General features: G+C 43.0%; 1 protein-coding gene across 1 annotated transcript in view; it reads left to right on the forward strand.

The window, feature by feature from the left end:
• cp (ceruloplasmin) overlaps window positions 1-25,738 on the forward strand; it is a 67,384-nt gene that overhangs the window by 16,914 nt on the left and 24,732 nt on the right. The window contains exons 3-11 of the mRNA XM_072254991.1: window positions 1,622-1,834; window positions 6,098-6,280; window positions 8,814-9,068; window positions 10,658-10,826; window positions 13,854-13,993; window positions 16,443-16,583; window positions 17,889-18,109; window positions 23,285-23,435; window positions 24,705-24,917. Of these exons, the coding sequence (XP_072111092.1) occupies window positions 1,622-1,834; window positions 6,098-6,280; window positions 8,814-9,068; window positions 10,658-10,826; window positions 13,854-13,993; window positions 16,443-16,583; window positions 17,889-18,109; window positions 23,285-23,435; window positions 24,705-24,917 (1,686 nt within the window). The remainder of the gene's footprint in view (window positions 1-1,621; window positions 1,835-6,097; window positions 6,281-8,813; window positions 9,069-10,657; window positions 10,827-13,853; window positions 13,994-16,442; window positions 16,584-17,888; window positions 18,110-23,284; window positions 23,436-24,704; window positions 24,918-25,738) is intronic.

The following is a 25,738-nucleotide window of genomic DNA, read 5'->3' on the forward strand; positions in this document are numbered from 1 at the left end:
GGGCATCAATTGACTTTGTAATGAACAGATTTTAATTGTAACCAAGAAGTCTGCAGAATTTCTTGTGTTTAAAATTGTGCATTTACCCAAATGACCCAAAGGAGGTGCTTGCCAGCTCTCACAGTCTCTGTGATGCTGCCTCAGAGCTTGACAGCTTCAACAATCAGACAGTGAACTTTAATCTTCCGTGAGGTCATGGTCTGCACTGCTGCTTCACAGCTCCAGAGACCTGGGCTTGATCCTGACCTTGGATCCCAACTGTGTGGAGTTTCCCCGTTCTTTCCTCTGGCTCCTCCAGTTCTCTTTCACCTCCCATAACAGGTCAAGTTAGTTTCTGTACGTGACCCCTTCATGTCAAAGGGGATTTGATGGCTATTTGAGAAACATGAGTGGCTGCAGTGCTAATGATGTGTGGAAGTGTAATACAACAGTTTGTTCATTACGTGCTGTGTCACATGATGTGGGCAATCATGGTCTTTCCACGGCCATGGTTGTTCTTGGCAAATTGTCGTACAGAAGTGGTTTGCCATTGCCTTCTTCTGGGCAGTGTTTTTACAAGGTGGGTGACCCGCCCCTCCCCTACTATTATTAATACTTTTTAGAGATTGTCTGCCTGGTGTTGGTGGTCACCTAACCAAGACTTGTGATAAGTACCTGCTGCTCATACGGCCAAACACCCCCTGCTCCCATGGTTTCACATGACGCTGATTTGGGTGCTAAGCAGGTGCTACACCTTGTCCAAGGGTGAGTGTCAGGCTAGCAGAGGGAAGGAGCGCCTCATATCTCCTTTGGTAGAGACGTATCTCCACCCCGCCACCCTATACACAGTACTGAAAGTTTTGACAATGAATGCAAAAGATGAAAAGGCATTGCATGTTTAATTCTTGTAATTATTTTTTATTCTGAATAAAGTCTATTTTGATAAAAGGAAAGAGAAAGATGAGATTGAAGAGAAGGATCCTTCAAGGATAGGAATAATGGGAATGATAGGGTCCTTTTCTTTGAGCTGGCCTCATTTGATGAGCTCAGTGGCCTCATTCTTCATTATACAGGCAGACCCCAGGTTAGAAAGGATTGTATTCCTGAGAACTGTTCATTACCTGAACTGTTCATATATCAGAAACTAACATAAACATTGTGTAGGATTGGATCACACAAACAGCGAGCAGGCGCAGGAGGAACGGCCGCCAATGAATCTCACTGACTCAGTGAGTGCATCAGCCTGTTCAGCGCTCTCACATCAGTTCAGCTCAACCTAGCCTCAGATTATTGTGGCTCATGGTGGGAGTAGGGTGGGAGAGAGAGTGAGGCACGAATGTCCTGTTCCCACCCAGCAGAAGATACCTTCTGCCCTGCAGAGGCCGGTTAATCCCTTCCTCCAGGTCTCCAAAATGCCTAATCATATGTTCAAGGTGTCCATGACTTGGGTTTTTGTGGTGCTAACAGGCTGGTGGTCAGTGATGGAAGTCTTTTTCTCAGAGTCACAGAAATAAGAAAGTCTACTTTCCAATGTTTCTCACTAAAGCTCACGGTCATGAAATTTTGGCCAAGTTGCCTCCAATTTCAGCCTGACAACATGGAATTACTATCAGTGATTTAATCTTCTCCTTTGTTCTCCCAGGAGCATTTTACCCTGACAACTCCACAGGTTTGGAGAAACGAGATGATATTGTATATCCAGGAAATAATTACACCTACCGCTGGACCTTAACTGAAGATCAAAGCCCAGCAGAAGATGACTTTGATTGTTTGTCAAGGATCTATCATTCACATATTGATGCTCCCAAGGATGTTTCAGCTGGACTTATTGGACCATTGGTCATTTGTAAAAAAGGTAATGATTAATCTCGACAGCTTCAAGAATAATTGGCAAAAACGTTTGCATGCATCTTCAAAGTTTAAAGCTCAAAGTGAATTCCTTATCAAAGTACATATATGTGACCATGTACAATCCTGAGATTAATTTGCTTGTGGGCATACTCAATAAATCCATCAAATAATAACCATAACAGAATCAATGAAAGACCACACCAACTGGGCATTTAACCAGTGTGCAAAAGGCAACAAACTGTGCAAATACAAAAAGAAAAAAAAATAAATAGCAATAAATATTGAGAACATGAGGGGAAGAGTCCTTGAAAGTGAGTCCATACGTTGCGGTAACATTTCAATGATGGGCAAGTGAAGTTGAGTGAAGTTCAAGAGCCTGATGGTTGAGGGTCAATAACTGTTCTTGAACCTGTTGTTGTGAGTCCTGAGGCTCCTGTACTTTCTTCCTGATGGTAGCAGTGAGAAGAGAGTTTGGCCTGGAGGGTGGAGGTCCCTGATGATGGATACTGATCTCCTACAATAGCATTTCTTGCGGATGTTCTCATTGGTGGAAAGAGCTTTACCTGTGATGGACTGAGTCATATCCACAACTTCTTACAGAACTTTCCATTCAAGAGCATTGGTGTTTCCATACCAGGCTGTGATGCAGCCAGTCAATATTCTCTCCGCTGTACATCTGGGATGTTTCATTTTCCATGGTTTACCAATAGAATTCAACAATTCTATTGTCAATTATCAGCAAACATACACTTCTAACCTTCTGACCTCCTTTTTTAAGGAAAAATGAGTTTGAAGCAGTTCAGAGGAAGTTTGTCGGACTAATACATGGAAAGAGCAGGTGGAATCATGAGTGGAGGCAGACAAGTGAGAAGCAACTGAAGTGACACACAAAGGAGCTGGAGGAACACAGTGGGTCAGGCAGCATCAATGGAGCGAAATGAGCAACCAACATTTCAGTTCGAGTCCCTTCATCTGGACAGGAAAGCTAAAGGAGAGATAGCCAGTATAAAGGGAGGAGGGAAGAGGTGGTACAAGAGATAGTGGGTGTTAGGTAGATCCAGGTAAGGGAGTGAGGAGAGTGAGAAAGATGCAAGAAGCTGAGAGGTGATAGGTGGAGGTAACAAAAGACCGAAGAAGAGGGAATCTAATAGGTGAGGATGGTGGAACAAGGAATAAAAAGAAGAAGGTGCAGAGGGGAATCAGGGGGAATGAGAAGGAGATGGGTACATGGAGATGATAGGAGAGGGGAAACAGATAGGGTGATAGGGGCCAGTGGGATTGGGATAAAAACAGTTAAAAGCATGAGACAGTGTTCAAGTGAGTCATATAAGACTCTGACAGGATGAATGTGGAGAAGATGATTCCTCTTATGGGTGAATCTAGAACTTGGATGTGGAGTTGAAGTTTACAGCCATAATGTAATCAAATACTGGACTCAGATTCAATGGGCTGAGTGGCCTACTTCTGCTCCTGACTGGTATACCCTGATGAGAAGAGAGTCTTTGATGAAGCGGCTAAAGATGGCTGGATCCAGCTACTACACTGGGCAAAACCAGGGGAAGGCAGCGGTAACTGAGATGTGAGATCAAAGATTAGCAATACCTTTGCATGTCAGAACATTGTGCGACTTGGAGTGGATGCTGCAGATGATGGTGTGCCTCTGCACCTCCTGCCATTATACATCCCAGTAGAAGAAGACAAGGGTCTCGGAGGTGATATCAGATATGTCTGGATAAGCTGATGAGGTGCTTTTTGCAGGTTGTGTACTCTACAGTCACGAATGGAAGAAAGGAACACGTACAAGGATGTGCCAGGACCTGAGGACATGAGTTATAGGGATAGGTTGAAATGGTTAGGTCTTTATTCCCTGGAGTGCTGGTGAATGAGAGGAGAGCTTGCAGAGGAATACAAAATTACAAGTACAGGTCGGGTAAATACATATGGTCTTTACCTTCTCCGGCTGAGTAAGATGAACCAGGGGTCAGGGCCGTAGAGTGAAAGGTGACATATTTAGAGGGAACCTCTTGGAATCTATGGAATTTGTAGCCACAGTCAGCTGTGGGGTGGATCATGTTGTTGGCTATATTTAATCCTTCTCTTCGGTAGTCACCAATGAGAGGGAACTTGATGATGGTGAGGACAATATGAGTGAGGTTCATGTTCTGGAGCATGTTGATATTAAGGGAGAGGAGGTGTTGGAGTTGTTAAAATACATTAGGACGGATAAGTCCCTGGGGCCTGATGGAATATTCCCCAGGCTGCCCCATGAGGCGAGGGAAGAGATTGCTGAGCCTCTGGCTAGGATCTTTATGTCCTCGTTGTCCACGGGAATGGTACCAGAGGATTGGAGGGAGGCGAATGTTGTCCCCTTGTTCAAAAAAGGTAGTAGGGATAGTCTGGGTAATTATAGACCAGTGAGCCTTACGTCTGTGGTGGGAAAGCTGTTGGGAAAGGTTCTTAGAGATAGGATCTATGGACATTTGGAGAATCATGGCCTGATCAGGAACAGTCAGCATGGCTTTGTGAAGGACAGATCATGTCTAACAAGCCTGATAGAGTTCTTTGAGGAGGTGAGCAGGCATACAGATGAGGGTAGTGCAGTGGATGTGATCTATATGGATTTTAGTAAGGCATTTGACAAGGTTCCACATGGTAGGCTTATTCAGAAAGTCAGAAGGCATGGGATCCAGGGAAGTTTGGCCAGGTGGATTCAGAATTGGCTTGCCTGCAGAAAGCAGAGGGTCATGGTGGAGGGAGTACATTCGGATTGGAGGGTTGTGAATAGTGGTGTCCCACAAGGATCAGTTCTGGGACCTCAACTTTTCGTGATTTTTATTAACGACCTGGATGTGGGGGTAAAAGGGTGGGTTAGCAAATTTGCAGACACCACAAAGGTCGGTGGTGTTGTGGATAGTGTAGAGAATTGTCGAAGATTGCAGAGAGACATTGATAGGATGCAGAAATGGGCTGAGAAGTGACAGATGGAGTTCAACCCAGAGAAGTGTGAGGTGATGCACTTTGGAAGGACAAACTGCAAGGCAGAGTACAAAGTAAACGGCAGGATACTTAGTAGTATGCAGGAGCAGAAGGATCTGGGGGTACTTGTCCACAGATCCCTGAAAGTTGCCTCACAGGTGGATAGGGTAGTTAAGAAAGCTTATGGGGTGTTAGCTTGCATAAGTCGAGGGATAGAGTTTAAGAGTCGTGAGATAATGATGCAGCTCTATAAAACTCTGGTTAGGCCACACTTGGAGTACAGTGTTCAGTTCTGGTCACCTCACTATAGGAAGGATATGGAAGCATTGGAAAGGGTACAGAGGAGATTTACCAGGATGCTGCCTGGCTTAGAGAGTATGGATTATGATCAGAGATTAAGGGAGCTAGGGCTTTACTCTTTGGAGAGAAGGAGGATGAGAGGAGACATGATAGAGGTATACAAGATATTAAGAGGAATAGATAGAGTGGACAGCCAGCGCCTCTTCTCCAGGGCGCCACTGCTCAATACAAGAGGATATGACTTTAAGGTAAGGGGTGGGAAGTTCAAGGGGGATATTAGAGGAAGGTTTTTTACTCAGAGAGTGGTTGGTGCGTGGAATGCACTGCCTGAGTCAGTGGTGGAGGCAGATACGCTAGTGAAGTTTAAGAGACTACTAGACAGGTATGTGGAGGAATTTAAGGTGGGGGGTTATATGGAAGGCAGGATTTAAGGGTCGGCACAACATTGTGGGCCGAAGGGCCTGTACTGTGCTGTATTTGTCTTTGTTCTTTGTTCTTTAAGGCAGAAGTTAACAGATTTTTGATTCATCAGGGCATGAAGGGTTACAAGGAGGAGGCAGGAGACAGGGGCTTAGAGGGAAATGGATCAGCCATAATAAAATGGCAGAGCAGACCCCATGGGCCAAATGGCCTAATTCTGCTCCTTTGCCTTATGATCTCATTAATGGGGTGGTGTGGGAGGGGAATGAGCTGCCAGCGGATGTAGTGGATGCAGGTTCAATTGCAACATTAAAGAAAATTTTGGATAGGTCAATGGATCAGAAGGGTGTGAAGGCCTATGGTCTGGGTCTGGGTAGATGGTTCTAGCCAAAAAAAAATTCAGGCCATCATAGACCAGATGAGCTGAAGGACTTGTTTCTACACTATCTTTGCCTATGAACATGAAATCATAACTTTATTTAAGAAAATAGCTGTGATACCTGTCTGTCTTCCTTGATACCACTCATAATTGATGTCAAGAATCATTTCTTACTTGCTACTTCACTTTCAGGTGTTTTAACTGGCAAGAAGAAACAAGACAAGCAAACAGCCAATGAAGAGTTTGCCCTTATGTTCTCAGTAATAGATGAAAACTTGAGCTGGTATCTGGATGACAATATCAAGAAATACTGCACTACCCCAAAGAAAGTGGATAAAAATGATGAAGATTTTATTGAAAGCAACAAAATGCACTGTAAGAGAACATTGAAAGTCCATCCAATGGCAATGCTGCACTTTCAAGGAGATGTGTAACTAGCACCCCATCGTCCATGTGTTGTTTGTCACAGGGTCCTGGGTCCTCAGCAATAACATTATGCATATTCCAGGCTTCTGGCCTTGTCTGTGTTCCAGCTAGCTTCTTCCTCCCCACCACCACCTTTTTATTCTGGCAGTTTCTTCCTTCTTCTCAGTCCTGAAGAAATGTCTCGGCCTGAAACATCGACTGTTTATTCTCTTTCACAGATGCTCCCTGACCTGCTGATTATTCCTCCAGTGTTTTGTGCGTGATGCTTTGGATTTCCAGCATCAGTGGACTTACTCATGTTTATGGTCTGTGTCCTCTGTTCCTGTGGTCCTGATTCACCTCCCACCAACAGTTCACTCTGCTCTTCCAGCCTTCAATCCTGACCTTGGGTTTCTCGGAGCTCTTCCCCAACACGGAATCTCTCCCTCTTCCTCCAAGGAGCTCCTGCTGCTGAGGTCTACGCCACATGCTATTCCTGTGTTGGCCAGGCCACCAATCACACCTATGTTTCCTGTTACTTGCACCAACATCCAAACCTGACCTTTGAGACGAGAAAGGCACTTTCAGGTCAAAGAAGCAGATGGCAGTCTGAAATTGTTGGTACTTCCATGCCCATGACTCATGGGAGGGTTTAGGGCAGCGCAGTAGCATAGCAGTTAATGCATTGTTTTATAGTGCCTGCTTTTACCGATCGGGGTTCAATTCCCGCAACTCTTTGTAAGGAGTTTGAACTTTCTCTCCTTGGCTGCATGGGTTTCCTTCAGGTGCTTTGGTTTCCTCCCACATTCCAAAGACACATGGGTTAGTGTTAGTGAGCTGAAGGCATGCTTTGTTGATGCTGGAAGCATGGTGACACTTGTAGGCTGCCCCCAGCACCATCCTTGCCGATCTGATTTGACATAGATGACACACGAATGATTTAATGCTTCTATGTACATGTGACAAATAAAGCTAATCTCTGATGATGGGAGGGAGGCCTGGTTCAGGCCTAGTGAAAGGACTTAAATGCATCTAGCCCCCATAGGTATCTACCTTCCCTGTTCTCCAAACTTACAGATCCCTGACTGCTCTGTGCTGAGAACTTCTGTAGCCCACTCACATCCAAGCATCTGTCCGAACCCTCCTTTCTCTTGTTAGCCTGAGCCCTCCCTGGGAAATCAAGAGTTGATTACCTGTTCTCTGGGAGGGTTCAGCATCAATAAGTCACTTCTCTTATGGATCACCCCATTGATGCAAAATGCTCAGAGGGCCAACCCTGGCACTAACGCTGTCCTCAATCTCTCACAGTTCAAATATTTCAGCTATTTATAATGGTCTAGTGTAAAATACAATGCCAATTACTCTTAGGTTCATTATGTTCATTAATCAGGTTTGTAATTACTGTAATTACTGCAACATCTCTGCCACATCAATCTGATCACTTTAGTTTAATGCATGTACCTGCCGGATTAGGTAATATCTGATGGAAAACGATCTGTTTTGAGCTAACTCAGACTGAGTTAGTGGTGAGGGAGGACAGTTGTGGGGAGATTCTGCAGACTGTGACAGCCCCCAAAAGAGGGAGCAGTGGCAATGGGATGGATTTAATCTTCCAATGGGTACCTAATGGGTCCGAAAGGAGCCTTTTGGCATTTGGGGCTGGGAGCCATTTGGGAGGTAGGTGCTATGACCTTTGTTTATCATACATATATACGAACATAGGTGGACTGCTTAATACCGTAAGTCTGCAGACGACTCAAGAACTGGTGGAAAGATAAATAGCAAAGATTGCCTAAGGATATAGAGGAAATATAGATCAGATGGAAAATTGGGCACAGAGGTGGCAGTTGGAATTTAATCCAGACAAGTTTGAATATCAAGTACTAACAGGATCTTAGGAGTGTTTCTGTACAGAGAAACCTTGGGGCACACATTGCCTGAAAATGCCAACACTGGTGGATAGTTATTTTTATTTAATCAGCGATACAGTGCCAGAGTATGCCCTTCTGGCCCATCAAGCCAAGCCGTCCCAGCAACCCCTGACAAACCTGATTAACCCTAAGCTATTCACAGGACAATTTGCAATGACTAATTAACCTACCTGGTACGTCTTTGGACTGTGGGTGGAAACCGGAGCACCCGGGGTTAAACCCTCGCATTCCACGGGGTGGATGTCCAGAGACTCCTTACAGAATGGTGCCACAATTGAACTCTAAACTCTGGAACGCCCATGAGCTGTAATAGCATCTCGCTAATTGCTACACCACTGTGGCGCCCTACCGTCACTCTGTGTGTTCAGGACTATTGGATGATGGGAGGACAAGGAGAGAGGGCAAGAATGCTGTGCATATTAGAGAGAAAGAAAGAAAAGAGATGAGGAGACAGAAAAATAAGTGGGGGGTTGACAAGAGAGTATCGAAGTATGGAAACATCCTGATATATGAATGTATAATGTTTTAGACAATGAGTTGTAATCACCCTTCTATCCATTTATGTTTTTCAGCTATTAATGGATATGTCTATGGGAACCTTCCTCACCTATCAATGTTTGCTGGGGACAAAGTGGTCTGGTATCTTTTTGGAATGGGCAACGAGGTGGACATTCACTCAGCTTATTTCCATGGGCAAATGCTGGTTAATGCTAATCACCACACTGATACCATCAGTCTATTCCCTGCCACTTTTGTTACCGCTGTAATGGTGCCCAATAACCCTGGGAAATGGCTTCTCAGCTGTCAAGTAAACGACCACATAGAAGGTGTGGAAGTTTCCTTCTCACTCTTGGTATCTTTATATAAGTTTGTCTTTGCAGTTCCACACAACGGGTCTCAGCACTGAATAGAGTCATAGAGCATGACCACACAGCAACAGGCCCTTTGGCCCATTTAGTCCATACTAGCCTGGTCTTCTGCCTAGTCCCATCCATCTACATCCCAACCATAGACCTCTGTACCCCTCTCATCCATGTCACTATCCAAACTTCTCTTAAATGTTACAATTGAACTCGCACCTGCCAATTTGCTGGCAGCTCGTTCCACACTTGCACTGTCCTCAAAATGAAGGGATTCCTTCTCAGATTCCCCTTAAACTGTTCACCATTCACCCTAAGCCTCTGACCTCTTATTCTGGTCTCACCCTACCTGAGAGTAAAAAGCCTGCATGCGTTCACCCTATCTGTACCCCAAATAATTTTTAAGATCTCCCCTCATTCTTCTGTGCTATAGGGAATAAGATCCTAACCTATTCAGCCTTTCCCTACAGCAGGGAGGTACTACTGCAGTTGTACAAGGCCTTGGTGAGACCACACCTGGAGTATTGTGTGCAGTTTTGGTCCCCTAATCTGAGGAAAGACATCCTTGCCACAGAGGGAGTACAAAGAGGGTTCACCAGATTGATTCCTGGGATGGCAGGACTTTCATATGATGAAAGACTGGATGAACTAGACTTATACTCGTTGGAATTTAGAAGATTCAGGGGGGATCTGATTGAAACGTATAAAATCCTAAAGGATTGGACAGGCTAGATGCAGGAAGATTGTTCCCGATGTTGGAGAAGTCCAGAACAAGGGGTCACCGTTTGAGGATAAAGGGGAAGCCTTTTAGGACCGAGATTAGGAAAAACTTCTTCACACAGAGAGTGGTGAATCTGGAATTCTCTGCCACAGGAAACAGTTGAGGCCAGTTCATCAGCTATATTTAAGAGGGAGTGAGATATGCCCTTGTGGCTACGGGGGTCGGGGGGTATGGAGGGAAGGCTGGTACAGGGTTCTGAGTTGGATGATCAGCCATGATCATACTGAATGGCGGTGCAGGCTCGAAGGGCCGAATGGCCTACTCCTGCATCTATTTTCTATGTTTCTATGTTTCTAAGTTCCTCAAGTCCTGGAAATGGTTTTGTAAATTTTTCTCTGTACTTTTTCAATTTTTTTTTATCTTTACTGCAGGTAGGTGAGCAGAACTGCACACACTACCCCAAATTCGGCGCACGAATGGCTTGTACAATTTCAACACTAACATCTCAACTCTTGTACTCAGTGCCCTGGTTTAAGAAGGCCAATGTGCCAAAAGCTGTCGTAATGACCCTATCTACCTATGATACCACTTTCAGCAGATTATGGATCCATACTCCCAGAATCTTCTGTTCTACTGTGTTATGTTATATTCTTGGTGATTTAAGATCAGTAGCCCATTAAAATAAAGTGACCTGACAAACCTAACCAGAATACTCACCTTAAAAAAAAAACCCTTTCACTCTGCGGTTCCTGTTGTGGAATATTTGAACTTGATCAAACGTCCATTAAATGAATGCCCTACACAATAATTAACAGGTGAATTTGTATGATTACAGCTGGAATGCAGGCTTTGTTTGAAGTTGTAGACTATGAAAAAAAAGCCAAAAAGGAGACAAGTAAAGAAAAGGAAAGACGATATTACATTGCTGCAGAGGAAATAATATGGGACTATGGACCATCAGGTTTGGACAATTTCACAGCAAAGCCTCTGGACAGTGCACAAGGGTATGTCTCACTGCAGTGTTCACATGTGTATCTTTATCAGGAACCTTGGACTATTAAGGCTGGTAGATAATGGAGATGCAGACAAATCTCTAGATATGGTACTGAAGGCATTCAGATTCGGATTCATTGCATGGATCGGGCATTGTGAATATGTTTATGTTCATGCCAGTGTTTATGAGTATTGCTCAATTCTTGACAATAGATTTTACAACAACTCAGTTGTTGAATGTATATGACTATTAATGTATATGACAAACAACATTGGACTCAGTACAGATCCCTGAGGCACACCACTAGTCACCGGCCTCCAATCTGACAAACAGTTATCCACCACTAGTTTCTGGTGTCTCCCATCCAGCCACTGCTAAATCCATTTTACGATTTCAATATTAATACCTAACAATTGAACCTTCCTAACTAACCTTCCGTGTGGAACCTTGTCAAAGGCCTTACTGAAGTCCATATAGACAACATCCACCACTTTACCCTCGTCAACTTTCCTAGTAACCTCTTCAAAAAATTCAAGATTTGTCAGACATGACTTTCCACACACAAATCCATGTTGACTGTTCCTAATCAGACCCTGTCTGTCCAGATAATTATATATACCATCTCTAAGAATACTTTCCATCAATTTACCTACCACTGACGTCAAACTCACAGGCCGATAATTGCTAGGTTTACTCTTAGAACCCTTTTTAAACAATGGAACAACATGAGCAATACGCCAATCCTCCGACACCATCACCGTTTCTAATGACATTTGAAATATTTCTGTCAGAGCCCCTGCTATTTCCACACTAACTTCCCTCAAGGTCCTAGGGAATATCCTGTCAGGACCCGGAGACTTATCCACTTTTATATTACTTAAAAGCGCCAGTACTTCCTCTTCTTTAATCATCATAGTTTCCATATCTTCCCTACTTATTTCCCTTACCTTACACAATTCTATATCCTTCTCCTCAGCGAATACCGAAGAAAATAATTTGTTCAGAATCTCCCCCATCTCTTTTGGCTCCACACATAGCTGTCCACTCTGATTCTCTAAGGGACCAATTTTATCCCTCACTACCCTTTTGCTATTAATATAATGGTAGAAACCTTTGGGATTTATTTTCACCTTACTTGCCAAAGCAACCTCATATCTTCTTTTAGCTTTTCTGATTTCTTTCTTAAGATTCTTTTCACATTCTTTATATTCCTCAAGCACTCATTTACTCCATGCTGCCTATATTTATTGTAGATATCTCTCTTTTTCTGAACCAAGTTTCCAATATCCCTTGAAAACCATGGGTCTCTCAAACTCTTAACCTTCCCTTTCAACTTAACAGGAACATTGTGTACCCTCAAAATTTCACCTTTAAATGACCTCCATTTCTCTATTACATCCTTCCCATAAAACAAATTGTCCCAATCCACTCCTAAATTCTTTCGCATCTCCTCAAAGTTAGCCTTTCTCCAATCAAAAATCTCAACCCTGGGTCCAGACCTATCCTTCTCCATAATTATATTGAAACTACTGACATTGTGATCACTGGACCCGAAGTGCTCCCCAACACAAACCTCCATCACCTGACCTATCTCATTCCCTAACAGGACCAACATTGCCCCTTCTGTAGTTGGTACCTCTATGTATTGCTGCAAAACACTATCCTGCACACATTTTACAAACTCCAAACCATCCAGCCCTTTTACAGCATGGGCTTCCCAGTCTATGTGTGGAAAATTAAAATCTCCCACAATCACAACCTTGCGCTTACTACAAATATCTGCTATCTCCTTACAAATTTGCTCCTCCAATTCTCGCTCCCCATTTGGTGGTCTATAATACACCCCCATAAGTGTTACTACACCTTTCCCATTCCTTGATTCCACCCAAATGGCCTCCTAATAGACGAGCCCTCTAATCTATCCTGCCAGATCACCGCTGTAATATTTTCCTTTTTGTAGAGAATTCCGAAGATTCACTGTCCTCTGCATGAGAAAGTTCTCATTATTTCGGTCCTATTCAAACTTTGCCTTGTTCTGAAACCGCAACTCCCAGTCCTAGTCTCCCTGGTAAGGGAAAAATTTTTCCATGTTGAACACGGTAAGAACTTTGCAACTTTCAGTGAGATGTCCTCTCATTCTTCTGATCAATGTCCGCCAATGAGGAAGGAGACACAAGCGCCCTGCCCACTCTTTCAGTTTTGGCCGAACCATACTTGGATATATCTAACCCCAAAATACCCGAGAATGGAAAACCTTAAATCCTTCCATTAAGAAACTAAAAACTCTAACCACATGAGTTGAAACCAAATCCTGATCCTCTCCGTCCATGATGGTAATGAACTTCCACCTTTCTTGGAACTGAGCAACACCAAAGTGTGCCTCTCCAATGTTTCAGAGCACCAGTACTAAGTCTCCAAATTCAAATTCAGGTTGAATTATCACTCGACCATACATCAATACAGCCAAATGAAATAGTGTTCCTCTGGTGCTGAGGTGCAAAACATAAGAAGCACATTCAAAATTGCAAGCAAACAAGCGCATACATACATAGCCCAAGCCCCTGGGCGACATATTGCATTCTTTGCAGTGTGCAGGCCCACACAATCCAACCTGTCACTCCACCGATCGAACACTGGAGGGCAGCACTGACGAGAGAGCCAGCTCTCAACTGAGCACGGACACCACACTACCCTGCCTCTGGCGTCTCCTCGCCTGGACTGCAGCAGCAGGGAAGCCTCCAGTTGTTCACCCACTGAGTTATGCCAACTCCCCGCGCATTGTTTCCTTGCAAAACTAATTTGGAAGCATCGGCTTAATTTAATCCTCCACCTTTGTGGAGGGGTAAACCATGAGTTTATTTCAGATTCCCAGTACGTTTCGTTCACATGCTTAAATTTTTTAAGAACCAATTGCTTTGCAATTTTCCAGGTTCTCAATTGGCCTAACAGAAAGCAGGTCTGAAAAAAACAGCTTCTTAAATATTGTAGAGAGAGGCACAAAACTATTACTAATGGCTAATTTTTCTTGCAACTTTAGAGATGCTGTGGTATTCTTTGAAAGAGGAGAAAATAGAATTGGAGGAAAGTACATTAAAGCTGTTTACAGGGAATACACAGATGACACTTTTAAAAAGCTCAAGCCCAGAACATCAGATGAGCAACATCTTGGAATACTCGGTAAGAAAAAAATCTCGAACTTTCTTCAGCTGTTTGAGCTATCTTTAGCATTACACAAAAAATTTTTGTTTCACATTTGACTTTTTTCCCCAATGTCGCTAGGGGTGAAGTAACAGAATGGAGCACACTTTTAACTAAGTCTGTTTCCACAATTCACCCAATTTTATCTCTCTTTGAGTCAGAGCAAGTAGCACCGGGTAGAAATCTTCACTGACTCAATTTACACGGCTGCACAAAACCACAATCTAGTCCCTGCTCTAAACGTGTTTTGGTTTAAATCAGCAATGGCATCTTACAGTGGCGTGGCAGTCAGTGCAGTTATCTCACTAGTCCAGGGACCTAGATTCTATCCTGACCTCAGATGCTGCCTTTGTGGAGTTTGCCTGCTCTCTCCTCAGGAGTGTGTGGATTTCCCTTCAGTGCCTTGTTCTGCCCCATTCACCGCTACCCCCAACATCACAAAATGTGCTGGTAGTTTAACTGGCCACTTTAGTGTAGGCAATAACAAAAAAATAAAAGAGGTATTGAAAATAAACGGGGAAGACATAAAACAAGTACAGAACTTCTGCTACTTAGGAAGCTGGGTGACATCAGTTGGCAGGTGCGACATGAACATCAAAAAAGAATAGAGATGGCAAAAGACACCTTTATGAGAATGAAGAGTATACTAACCAACACTAAACTAGGCATGACAACCTGCCTCAGAGTACTGAAATGTTACGTTTATCCAGTTATGTTATATGGCTCAGAATGTTGGACAATATCTAGTAACATGAGGAAATGAATTGAAGCAGCAGAGATGTGGTTTTTAAGGAGGATGCAAAGAATATCATGGACGAAACAAATATCTAATAAGGATGTCATGAGCAGAGCAAGCACAAAAAGAGAAATAATGTATGAGATCATGAAAAGGCAACATAACTTCATTGGTCATGTGATGAGGAAAGAGGAATTAGAATGCACAGTAATTATGGGAAAGATTGAAAGGAAGAAAGGAAAAGGAAGGCAAAGACAAATGATGATGGGGACAGCAGCCAGAGAACTGGAAATGAATACCAATGAATTGATCCACATGACCCGAAACAGGAGTGTGTGGTCCATGGCAGTGAAAGCTCAAACTGGACATGGCACCTGACGATGATGATTGAAGTGTACTTGTCTCAGAGACGCAGGTAAATGAGAGAGAGAATGAGAGGAAATGAAATGAAAATGGTATTCTCCCCTGATGGCCAGCATGGGCCTAATGAATTGAATGGCATCCTTCTGCCTGCTGGAGAGATAAGATTGGTGTCACATTGTGCTGAGACAGAGGTGGGCAGGGCGGATGTCATTAGTGGGTGGATGAATCACCACAGGTTATTGAGCCTAGGGTCAACATAAAGATCAAAATGTGCACAATCCCACAGCTGGGTCCCAAGCTCTTACTGTAGAGGGTGTTTATGAGATAGAAACATAGAAAACAGGTGCAGGATAAGGCCATTCAGCTCCTTGAGCCTGCATCACCATTCAGTATGATCATACCTGATCATCTACATTAGGTGGACTATGTATGGTTTTGTGGTCCTTACTCAAGGAGGGATATACCGTATGTTCATTGGACATAGTTCAGAGAAGACATGAGGTTGATTTCTGAGATGAAGGAGTGGTCCCACAAGGAAATGTTGAGCTGGCTGGGCTGACACTCACTGAAGATTAGAAGAATGACATTATGGCATGGTGGTACAAGAAGTACTGCTGGTGTCTGACATCCCAAGGACAAACCAGCTGCTTAGTTAATCTGCTGATGTTCAGTAAGATACCCCTGGAATAGTTGCCAGGCAAGAGATTCAGTTGGAACGTGATGGGTCATAGTCGACGGTGATTATGCAAAAATATAAACAATCATATAGAGAGTAAAACTACAAGATGTTAATCCAACTGTCAGGCACCAAACCTTCTGTGATAGTGATCTGCTGTTCTACCTTTGGACAGTTTGCTTCATTGTATAGACCATTCTGCCCCACTCAAAAACTTCCTCCCTTTTTCCTGAGCTAGGCAGATTGGTAAACTCCAGACCAGACGTAGTTTGTAGTTTGAAGCCAATTTTATTATTCACCAATGCATTTCAGCGTTTAAGAAGCTGAGACAAAGACAGTGCTTCTAATTGTTCACATGAGAAATGGAATCAAATATTGATTAAAATTCCTTTGACACATAACAAAGCGCTTCTGACTAATAGCGAGTAAGTAAAATGTACAAGCGACTAGCAAACAAACAAAATGGCCGACCTGAGCAACACGGTAGTAGGTAATGAACAACAGATGTAAACTTACAAGTAAGCTAAGTAACTTACAAATGTCTAGAAATAAGTAGCAAACCAAATGGGGAGGGCCATAACACAGACACAACTTGTTGTTGTTACTCACTCTCATGGATAAAATTGTAACTCATGATTGCCTGTCTTCTGTAGGACCTGTCATTAAGGCAGAGGTTGGAGATAACATCAAGGTGACTTTTTGGAACAATGCCAGCCAAACCTACAGCATACAACCACATGGAGTGCTCTACCAGAAAGATGTTGAGGGAGCGAAGTATCAAACCAATACAACAGGTAATTGAAACTGAGAATGTCCATTCACCAAAAGTAGATAAGCTATTTTATTCTCCAGAAAGTAGCTGTTCTGAGCCACAGGAAACTTACCAAGGGTAACCTGTAATTTTTAACCCAGCCAAAGAATAATCCAAAGTCATTTGAAGTTGAAGGAATATAACAAGACCTGGGCCTGATCCAGACATTCCAAAATGTGTAATTTTTAAACTTGCTTAATTAAGCCATCTTAAATAAGTTCGTGACATGGACCTGTTTGTCCTGTCATTTTCAGCCCAAATGTTACTACTTCTCCCCTTCCCTGTCCAAGCTGACCAAGAAGGGTTCACAGGCCACAAAACCCTACAATTTTAAATTCTAATCTGAGGGTTTAAAACCTTCCCTGACCTCAGCTGCCCCTGGCACCTGCTCCTGATCTCACCATGGTCTGAACTCACCAGGCTCCGATTTCACTTGGTCTTGGCCTTAACTGGCCTTGGTCCAATATCCCCCTGACATCACCTACTGTTGGCCTCACCTTGTGCTGGTCTCACCCGCTCCTGTCACCACCTGCCCCTTCTCCTCACCTGTCCCTGAATTCAACTGGTCTTGACCGTACCCACCCATGACCACATCTTCTCCTGACCTCACCTGTCCATGACCTTATCTGGTCCTACCCACATCCGCCCCTGACCTCACCTGGTTCTGCCTTTGCTGTTCCCTGACCTTACCTGCCCATGATCTGATCTTACACTGATCTCAACTAGTTTCTCAACTGGCCCTTCCCTGACCCAACTATCAAAGAGTCCCACATTGGTTTCATCTGCAACCTGAACGGTAAATCATCCCAGACTCCCTCCGGTGATTCAGAGAGAAGGTTGGTCAAGGGGAAGGAATGCCGGTAACAAGGAGGAGTGCTTCCATGTTCTTTGTTTCTCTTACTCTGTATCTATCTCTGTTCCTCCATGTATCTCTTATCCTCTGCATCAGTGGCTGTGGCGTCTGTAGTCCAAATCCTTAGCTATTCAACCTTAAAAATCCTCTACCGTCCCTACGGCACCACCACCAACTCACCCCCCACCCCCCGCATTCCATTTTGCAGAGCATGGACATTTTCAAAATTGAAACTGCTGCATAAATTCAAGATAATAGGATTATTTTAATAGGATAAATTTAAGTGTTAGCTCATAAAATAATTAAGGACATTAATTACACCATCTGTCAGTGAAGCGCAGGATGTAGATCCTCATCCCATCACAAATGTGCTGAATCTTTTGAGGAGTTTTGAAATGAGTTTTAATGGCTTTGGAATTAATGTCTACTTTGCAGAGCATGTGGGACCGCCTGCCCGATCGCCCCATGTTTTGCCTGGTCAGACATTTATTTATCAGTGGAAGGTCCCCAAAGATTTTGGGCCTGGCAAGGATGAAGCTGACTGCCAGACCAGACTCTATTACTCGGCAGTGGACCCCATCAAGGACAGCAATTCAGGTCTGGTTGGACCCCTCATTGTGTGCAAAAAGAATGCGCTGGATTCACACGGCAAACAGGTACCATAAGCTTGTTGATGACTCCCAGTTCAAATTCCACATGAACTTCACACCGATGCCAAGAACCGAGCTAGAATCAAATCCATAAATACAAAATATTTTTTTCCCTTGTAACGAGTTCTTGCGAGGATCAAGAATCAACTTATTCACTATATACACATGTATTAGCAACATGCAAAATAGAAGCAATATTCAATAATATAAAGAATAACAAATTTTATAAAAATAATATTAGAAGCATGGATATGGAATAAATTGTGTATAATTACATAGATACTAGCATCTACAGTACAGTGAAAAAGTATATCACTGGACTCATCGATATATCATTCAAAAAAATCATTGGACTCCGGCAAAATTACAAATGTCATTCCACTCTTTAAGAAAAGGAGGAAAGCAGCAGAATGCAAATTATAGACCAGTTATCCTGACCTCAGTGGTTGGGAAGATGTTGGAGTCAATTGTTAAGGATGAGTTTATGGAGCCTTGGTGACACAGGACAAGATAGGTCAAAGTTAGCATGGTTAAGGACAAATCTCGCCTGATAAAACTGTTGGAATTCTTTAAGGAGATTACAAGTAGGGTAGATAAAGGAGATGTACTGGATGTTGGACTTTCAGAAAGCCTTTGACTAAGTGCCACACATGAGTCTGCTTACCAAGCAGAGCCCATGTTTTACAGGTGAGTTACTCCTGTAAATGTCAGGAGAGTTACTGACATAGTTAGAGTATTGGCTGATTAGTAGGCGGAAGCAAGTGGGAATAAAAAGGTCCTTTCCTGGTTGGCTGGCTGTGACTAGTGGTGTTCCGCAGGGGTTGGTGTTGAGACCACTTTTTTAAAATGCTGTATATCAATGATTTAGATGATGGAATATATAGCTTTTTTGCCACGTTTGCAGATGATATGAAGGTTGGTAGAGGGGCAGGTAGTGTTGAGGAAACAAATGGGCTGCAGAAGGACTAAGTCAGATTAGGAGAATGGACAAGAAAGTGGCAAATGAAATACAATGTTGGAAAATGCATGGTCATGCGCCTTGGTATTAGAAATAAATGTGCAGGCTGTTTTCTAATCGGGGAGAATATCCAAAAATCTGAGATGCAAAGGGACTTGAGAGTCTTTGTGCAGAACACCCTAAAGATTAACTTGTGGGTTGAGTTGGTGTTGAGGAAGGCAAATACAATGTTAGCATTCATTTCAATAGGTCTTGGATACAAGAGCAGGGGTGTGATGCAGAGGTTTTAGAAAACACTGGTGAGGTCTCACATGAACAATTTTGGCCTCCCCATCTAAGAAAAATGTGCTGGCACTGCAGGAGGTCTGGAGGAGGTTCACAAGGATGATTCCAGGAATGAAAGGGTTAGCATACGAGGAATGTTTGATAGCTCTGCATCTGTACACACTGGAATTTAGAAGGATGAGGAGAGATCTCACCGAAACCTTTTGAATGTTGAGAGGTCTAGACAGAGTAGATGTGGAAAGGATGTTTCCCATGGTGGGGGAGTCTAGGACAAGAGAGCATAGCCTCAGGATAGAGGAGCATCCATTTAAAACAAAGCTGCAGAGAAATTTCTTTAACTTCTTTAGAGGGTGGTGAATTTCTGAAATTTGTTACCACAGGCAGCTGTGGAGGCCAGGTCGTTGGGTGTATTTAAGGCAGAGATTGATAGGTTCTTATTAGGACACAACATCAAAGGTTATGGAGAGAAGGCTGTGCAATGGGGTTGAGGAGTGGATAAAAGGATCAGCCGTGATTGAATGGCAGAGCAGATTTGATGGGCCTGGTAGCCTAATTCTGCTCCTATGTCTTATGGTCTTATATATAGCTAGGGTGCCTAAAACCTTTGCACAGTGCTGTGTTGTCAATATAAAATGGAGAGCAGGTCTGTAAATCTAGCAGAAAGAAAGGATTGAGAATGGCGCGAGTGGAGCACTGCGGGAGGGGTATACGGCAGCCAGAGAAAGAGTGTCAGGGGTGGGGGGATGTTGTGGCACAGGTGCAGACACACCCAGCTCTAAGACACTGGGCAAAATCATATGATTCCAAACAACTGGTGTATTGATCATTACAGAATGTCTCTCTGGTGGTTCTTGCTCCCTCCCCTCTCCCTTCCCCTTTTCCCAACCATGATTCTCTTCTTCCTGCCCCCTTCCCACTCTCAGTCCACAATAGAGACCCATATCAGAATCAGGTTTATCATCACTCACCTATGTCATGAAATACATTGGGGTTTTTTGCGACAGCAGTACAATGCAATACATAAAATTACTACAATACTCTGTAAAAGTCTTGCGCACCCCAGCCATACATGTGTATGTGCCTAACACTATTGCACAGTACTGTATGCCTAATACAACATAAACAACATTACACAAAGTGGATTAAAGTGATTACAGTGCAGTGCAGTGACTGAGGTAATATACTTTATTGTCGCCAAACAATTGATACTAGAACATACAATCATCACAGCGATATTTGATTCTGCGCTTCCTGCTCCCTGGATTACAAACCGATAGTAAATATTAAAAATTTAAATTATAAATCATAAACAGAAATTATAAAAATTGGAAAGTAAGGTTGTGCAAAAAAAAGAAGACGCAGGTCCGGATATTTGGAGGGTGCTGCCCAGATCCGTTCAGCAGTCTTATCACAGTTGGAAAGAAGCTGTTCCCAAATCTGGCCGTACGAGTCTTCAAGCTCCTGAGCCTTGTCCCAGAGGGAAGAGGGATGAAAAGTGTGTTGGCTGGGTGGGTTGTGTCCTTGATTATCCTGGCAGCACTGCTCCGACAGTGTGCGGTGTAAAGTGAGTCCACGGACGGAAGATTGGTTTGTGTGATGTGCTGCGCCGTGTTCACGATCTTCTGCAGCTACTTTCGGTCTTGGACAGGACAACTTCCATACCAGGTTGTGATGCACCCTAGAAGAATGCTTTCTACGGTGCACCTATAAAAATTCGTGAGGGTTTTAGGGTTAGGGGAACTATGCATAATTTGTCATTATGCATAGTTGTTTCATTTCAAAGTAATATCAATGTGTGTAGACATCATGACGGTGTTGGCATGATTGGATTAGTTTATTGTCATGTACACCAAGATACAATGAAATTCAATGTAATTCCTTGTTTCCAAGATGATCACAGAGTAAGCGGTGTTCGTGGTAATAATACATACAAATGCAGCAATAAATTTGAGTGCCAAACAGCAGAATGGTGCAAAGGCAGTTATGTAAACTGAGATAGAGCAAAAGAAATGCTGAAGTGACAATAACGGAATAACTGAGAGAGGTAGAGTTAAGAGACCAAGACTGTGGTAGTACCTCTGGGAAAAGGATGTGGATGAGGTGATTGGTTCAGAAGCCTGATAGCAGTGGGGAAGATGGAGTCAAAGTGAGTGGGTAACTTCACTCACACCATCACTGAAGTGACTCTACAACCTATGGACTCACTTTCAAGGACTCTATAACTCATGTTCTCAGTATTATTTATTACTTATTTATACTTTTATTTTGGAACTTGCAGAATTTGTCTTCTTTTGCATATTGGTTGTTTGTCTTAGTGTGTAGTTTCTCATTGATTCTATTGTGCTTCTTTGTATCTAATATGGATGCCCACAAGAAAATGAATCTCAGAATATGGTGTACTTTGATAAAAATTTACTTTACACTTTGAAACTTGATCCAGCTCAATTCAATTTATTTAATAATTCTGGAATGAAATGACACTTATGCAAATTCCAGAGTATACAATGGCCCAGTGGTTCAATTGTTCAACTTAGTATCAGAGAATGTATACAGTACAACTCGAAATCCTTACTCTTCACAGACATCCATGAAACAGAAAAAAAATATGGTGTGCAGTTCAAGTCATCTCATTATAGGAAGAATGTAGAGGCTTTGGAAAGATTGCAGAAAAGGTTTACCAGGGTTCTGTCAGGGTTAGAGAGTACAAGGAGATGTTCGACAAACTTGGGCTGTTTTCTCCGTAGAGTTGGAGGCTGAGAGAAGACGTGATAAAAGTTCATAAAACTATGAGAGGCATAGAAAGAGGAAGCAGTCAGAATCATTTTCCTGGGGTAAAAATGTCAAATATTAGATAATATGCATTTAAGGTGAGAGAGGAGCTTAAGGGAGATGTGTGGAGCAAGATTTTTACAGAGAGCATGGTAGGTGCCAGGAGTGGGTGTCCAGGGGTGTGGTAGAAGCAGGTATGATAGTGGGGTTTAAAAGGCCAATAGATAGGCACACAAATATAACAGGCATCAGAATCAAAATCAGGTTTAATATCACCTGCATATGTCATGAAATTTGTTGTTATGTGGCAACAGTAAATTGCAATACATAATAATAAAAAACGCAAATTACAGTAAGATATATGAAGTTAAATTAAATACAGTACAAAAAGAGAAAAAACAAGTCAAGAGGTGGTGTTCACAGCTTCAATGTCCATTCAGAAATCGGATGGCAGAGGGGAAGAAGCTATTCCTGAATCATTAAGTGTGTGCCTTCAGGCTTCTGTACCTCCTACCTGATGGTAGCAATGAGAAGAGGGCATGTCCTGGGTGATGGGGGCCCTTAGTGAAAGATGTCACCTCTTTGAGGCATCGCTCCTTGAAGATGTCCTGGATGCTGGGGAGGCTAGAGCCCATGATGTAGCTGATTGAGTTCGTAAATCTCTGCAGCTTACTTTGATCCTGTGCAGTGGTGCACTAACCTCAGCCCCAGACCAGATGGTGATGCAGCCATTAAGAACGCCCTAACTGCAGAAGGGATAAGAATCATGGTTAGGCAGAAAATATTTATTTTAATTTGGTGTCATGTTCACCATGAGCTGAAGGGCTGTACTATCCTATGTTCTATATATCAAACAGTGATAAGAACTCACTTGCTTTTGCGATGTCTGCCAACCAGTGAAATGTCTTGTCTGCCTTATGTATGAAGCTCCACACCTATTATGGTGCAAAGGTTTAGCAAGCCTTTTGGTTCAGGGTCAATTATGGATGAATAATGAATCACAGCCCTGCCAATAACCCTCGCATTGCACAAATAAATGTATTGTAATGTTTTATAAATTGTAAATGAGATGCATTGGAAGGCTGTAAACTTTACGGCGGCAGAAATTGTGAGCTTGTGTTTTTCAATTCATTCATCCACCTTCGTTCATCTCCTATGTTTACTTCTAGAAAAACATGAACAAGGAATTCTACCTGATGGCGACAGTGTTTGATGAGAATCTAAGCTGGTATTTACAGAATAACATTAACAAATTTACAACCAAGCCGAAAACTGTCAACAAAGAAGATGAAGACTTCCAGGAATCAAACAAAATGCACTGTGAGTCTTCAAGATGATCAATAGAAGGAGGCTTATACTCGCTGGAATTTAGAAGATTGAGGGGGGATCTGATTGAAACATACAAAATCCTAAAAGGATTGGACAGGCTAGATGCAGGAAGATTGTTCCTGATGTTGGGGAAGTCCAGAACGAGGGGTCACAATTTGAGGATAAAGGGGAAGCCCTTTAGGACCAAGATTATGAAAAACTTCTTCACACAGAGAGTGATGAATCTGTGGAATTCTCTGCCACAGGAAACAGTTGAGGCCAGTTCATTGGTTATATTTAAGAGGGAGTTAGATATGGCCCTTGTGGCTAAAGGGATCAGGGGGTATGGGGGGAAGGCTGGTACAGGGTTCTGAGTTGGATGATCAGCCATGATCATACTGAATGGCGGTGCAAGCTGGAAGGGCCGAATGGCCTACTCCTGCACCTATTTTCTATGTTTCTATGTTTAATAGGGACCCTGCTGGTTATATCCCTACAAATGAGTAAATGATCTGAAATGATAAATTTGTGTACAAAATTGTGCTTGGCAATTGGTTGCAGTTTTAAGGTTCAAGGATTTATTGACTACAGTTAGAATTGGTGAGAGACTGGAGATTGCTCTGTGAGCCATCATAGGCTGAAATATCCTCCTTCTATCTTGCAAGGAGCCTTCATGAGGATAAAAAACTTGTCATAGGGTTTGGAAGCCTTTGTGTCTCAATAACCCAGAGAGCTACGATGGCTGGAGTCACGGCTTTATGCACTGGCTCTTAATAGAGTCACCCATGTCAACAGGTCAAAGGATAGAGGCCAGAGGTTCAGGGGTTCAGCTCAGGGCTAACAACTCTGACTGGTAAAACTAAATTGTTACAGAAACAGCAATGAAGATTCCTTCTACATTAGAGATCTCCCCTCACACTTCAGAGGAAACAACCCAGGTCAATCATGTCATGACATTTGTTGTTTTTGTGGCAGCAATACGTTGTTTGACGTAAAGTTACCATAAATTACAATAAAAAAGAGTGTAGATGAGAAATAGAGAGGTAGTGTTCATGGGTTTATGGTCCATCCTGAAATCTGATGGTAGAAGGGAAGAAACTGTTCCTGAAACATTGAATGTGTATCTTCAGGCTCCTGCGCTTCCTCTGTGACAGTAGGAATGAGGGGAGGGGGCATGTCCCTGATAGGTTTTATTTAACTGATTTGACACAAGAGTGATCTGAAATATGTTATCTACTTTTGAGGAAGCCTTCTCATTTTATTTGTAACATGATTTTTTAGCAATCAACGGATACATGTATGGCAATCAACCAGGCCTGACAATGTGCAAGTCGGATGAAGTGTCCTGGCACTTGATTGGCCTGGGCTCAGAAGTCGATATCCACGGCATTTACTTCCAGGGCAACACCTTCACCAGCCAAGGAATGCACAGAGACACAATGAATCTGTTCCCACACGTCTCAGCCACGGCCATCATGCAGCCTGATAACACAGGTAGAGAAATCCAGAATTTTACCTTGCCGGTGACATTTGTAATAAAGGTAAGCAAAATAGAAATTGAGGCTTGACGGTTTGAAAGATCTAACTAGAGTAAATCTAAGGTAGAGCAAATCAAACTGTTTAAGTGAATCTTCCTCTCCATCAAGATCTATCGCACTCTCATATGCTAAGTGTTAACTTTACCAGCAGCAGTGATAGATGGGGGTTCGATTTCAACATTTAAGACCATAAGACATAGGAGCAGAATTAGGCCATTTTTTCCCTCCTCAGCCCCACTTTTCGGCCTTCTCCCCGTAACCTTTGATGCCATGGCCAATCAAGAATCTATCAGTCTCCGCCTTAAATACTCCCAATGATCTGGTCTCCACAGCTGCATGTGGCAACAAATTCCACAAATTCACCACCCTTTGGCTTAAGAAATTTATCCGCATCTCTGTTTTGAAAGGGCGCCCCTCTATCCTGAGGCTGTGCTCTCCTGTTCTAGACTCCCCCGCCATGGGAAACATCCTTTCCACGCCTACTCTGTCTATGCCTTTCAATATTTGAAAAGTTTCAATGAGATTGCCCCTCATCCTTTTGAATTCCAGTGAGTACAGGCCCACAGCCATAAAATGATCCTTCTATGATTACCTTTTCATTCCGGGAAGCATCCTTGTGAACCTCCTCTGCACCTTCTCCAAATCCTTTCTTAGATGAAGAGCCCAAAACTGTACACAATATTCGAGGTGGAGGCCTCACCAGTGCCTTATAAGCCTCAGCGTCACATCCCTGCTCTTTGTTAAGTACCCCGTAACTGGGTTGCCAAACCAGCAGAA

Source organism: Mobula birostris, chromosome 4 (assembly GCF_030028105.1).
Source record: "Mobula birostris isolate sMobBir1 chromosome 4, sMobBir1.hap1, whole genome shotgun sequence".
Classification (NCBI taxonomy): Eukaryota; Metazoa; Chordata; class Chondrichthyes; order Myliobatiformes; family Myliobatidae; genus Mobula; species Mobula birostris.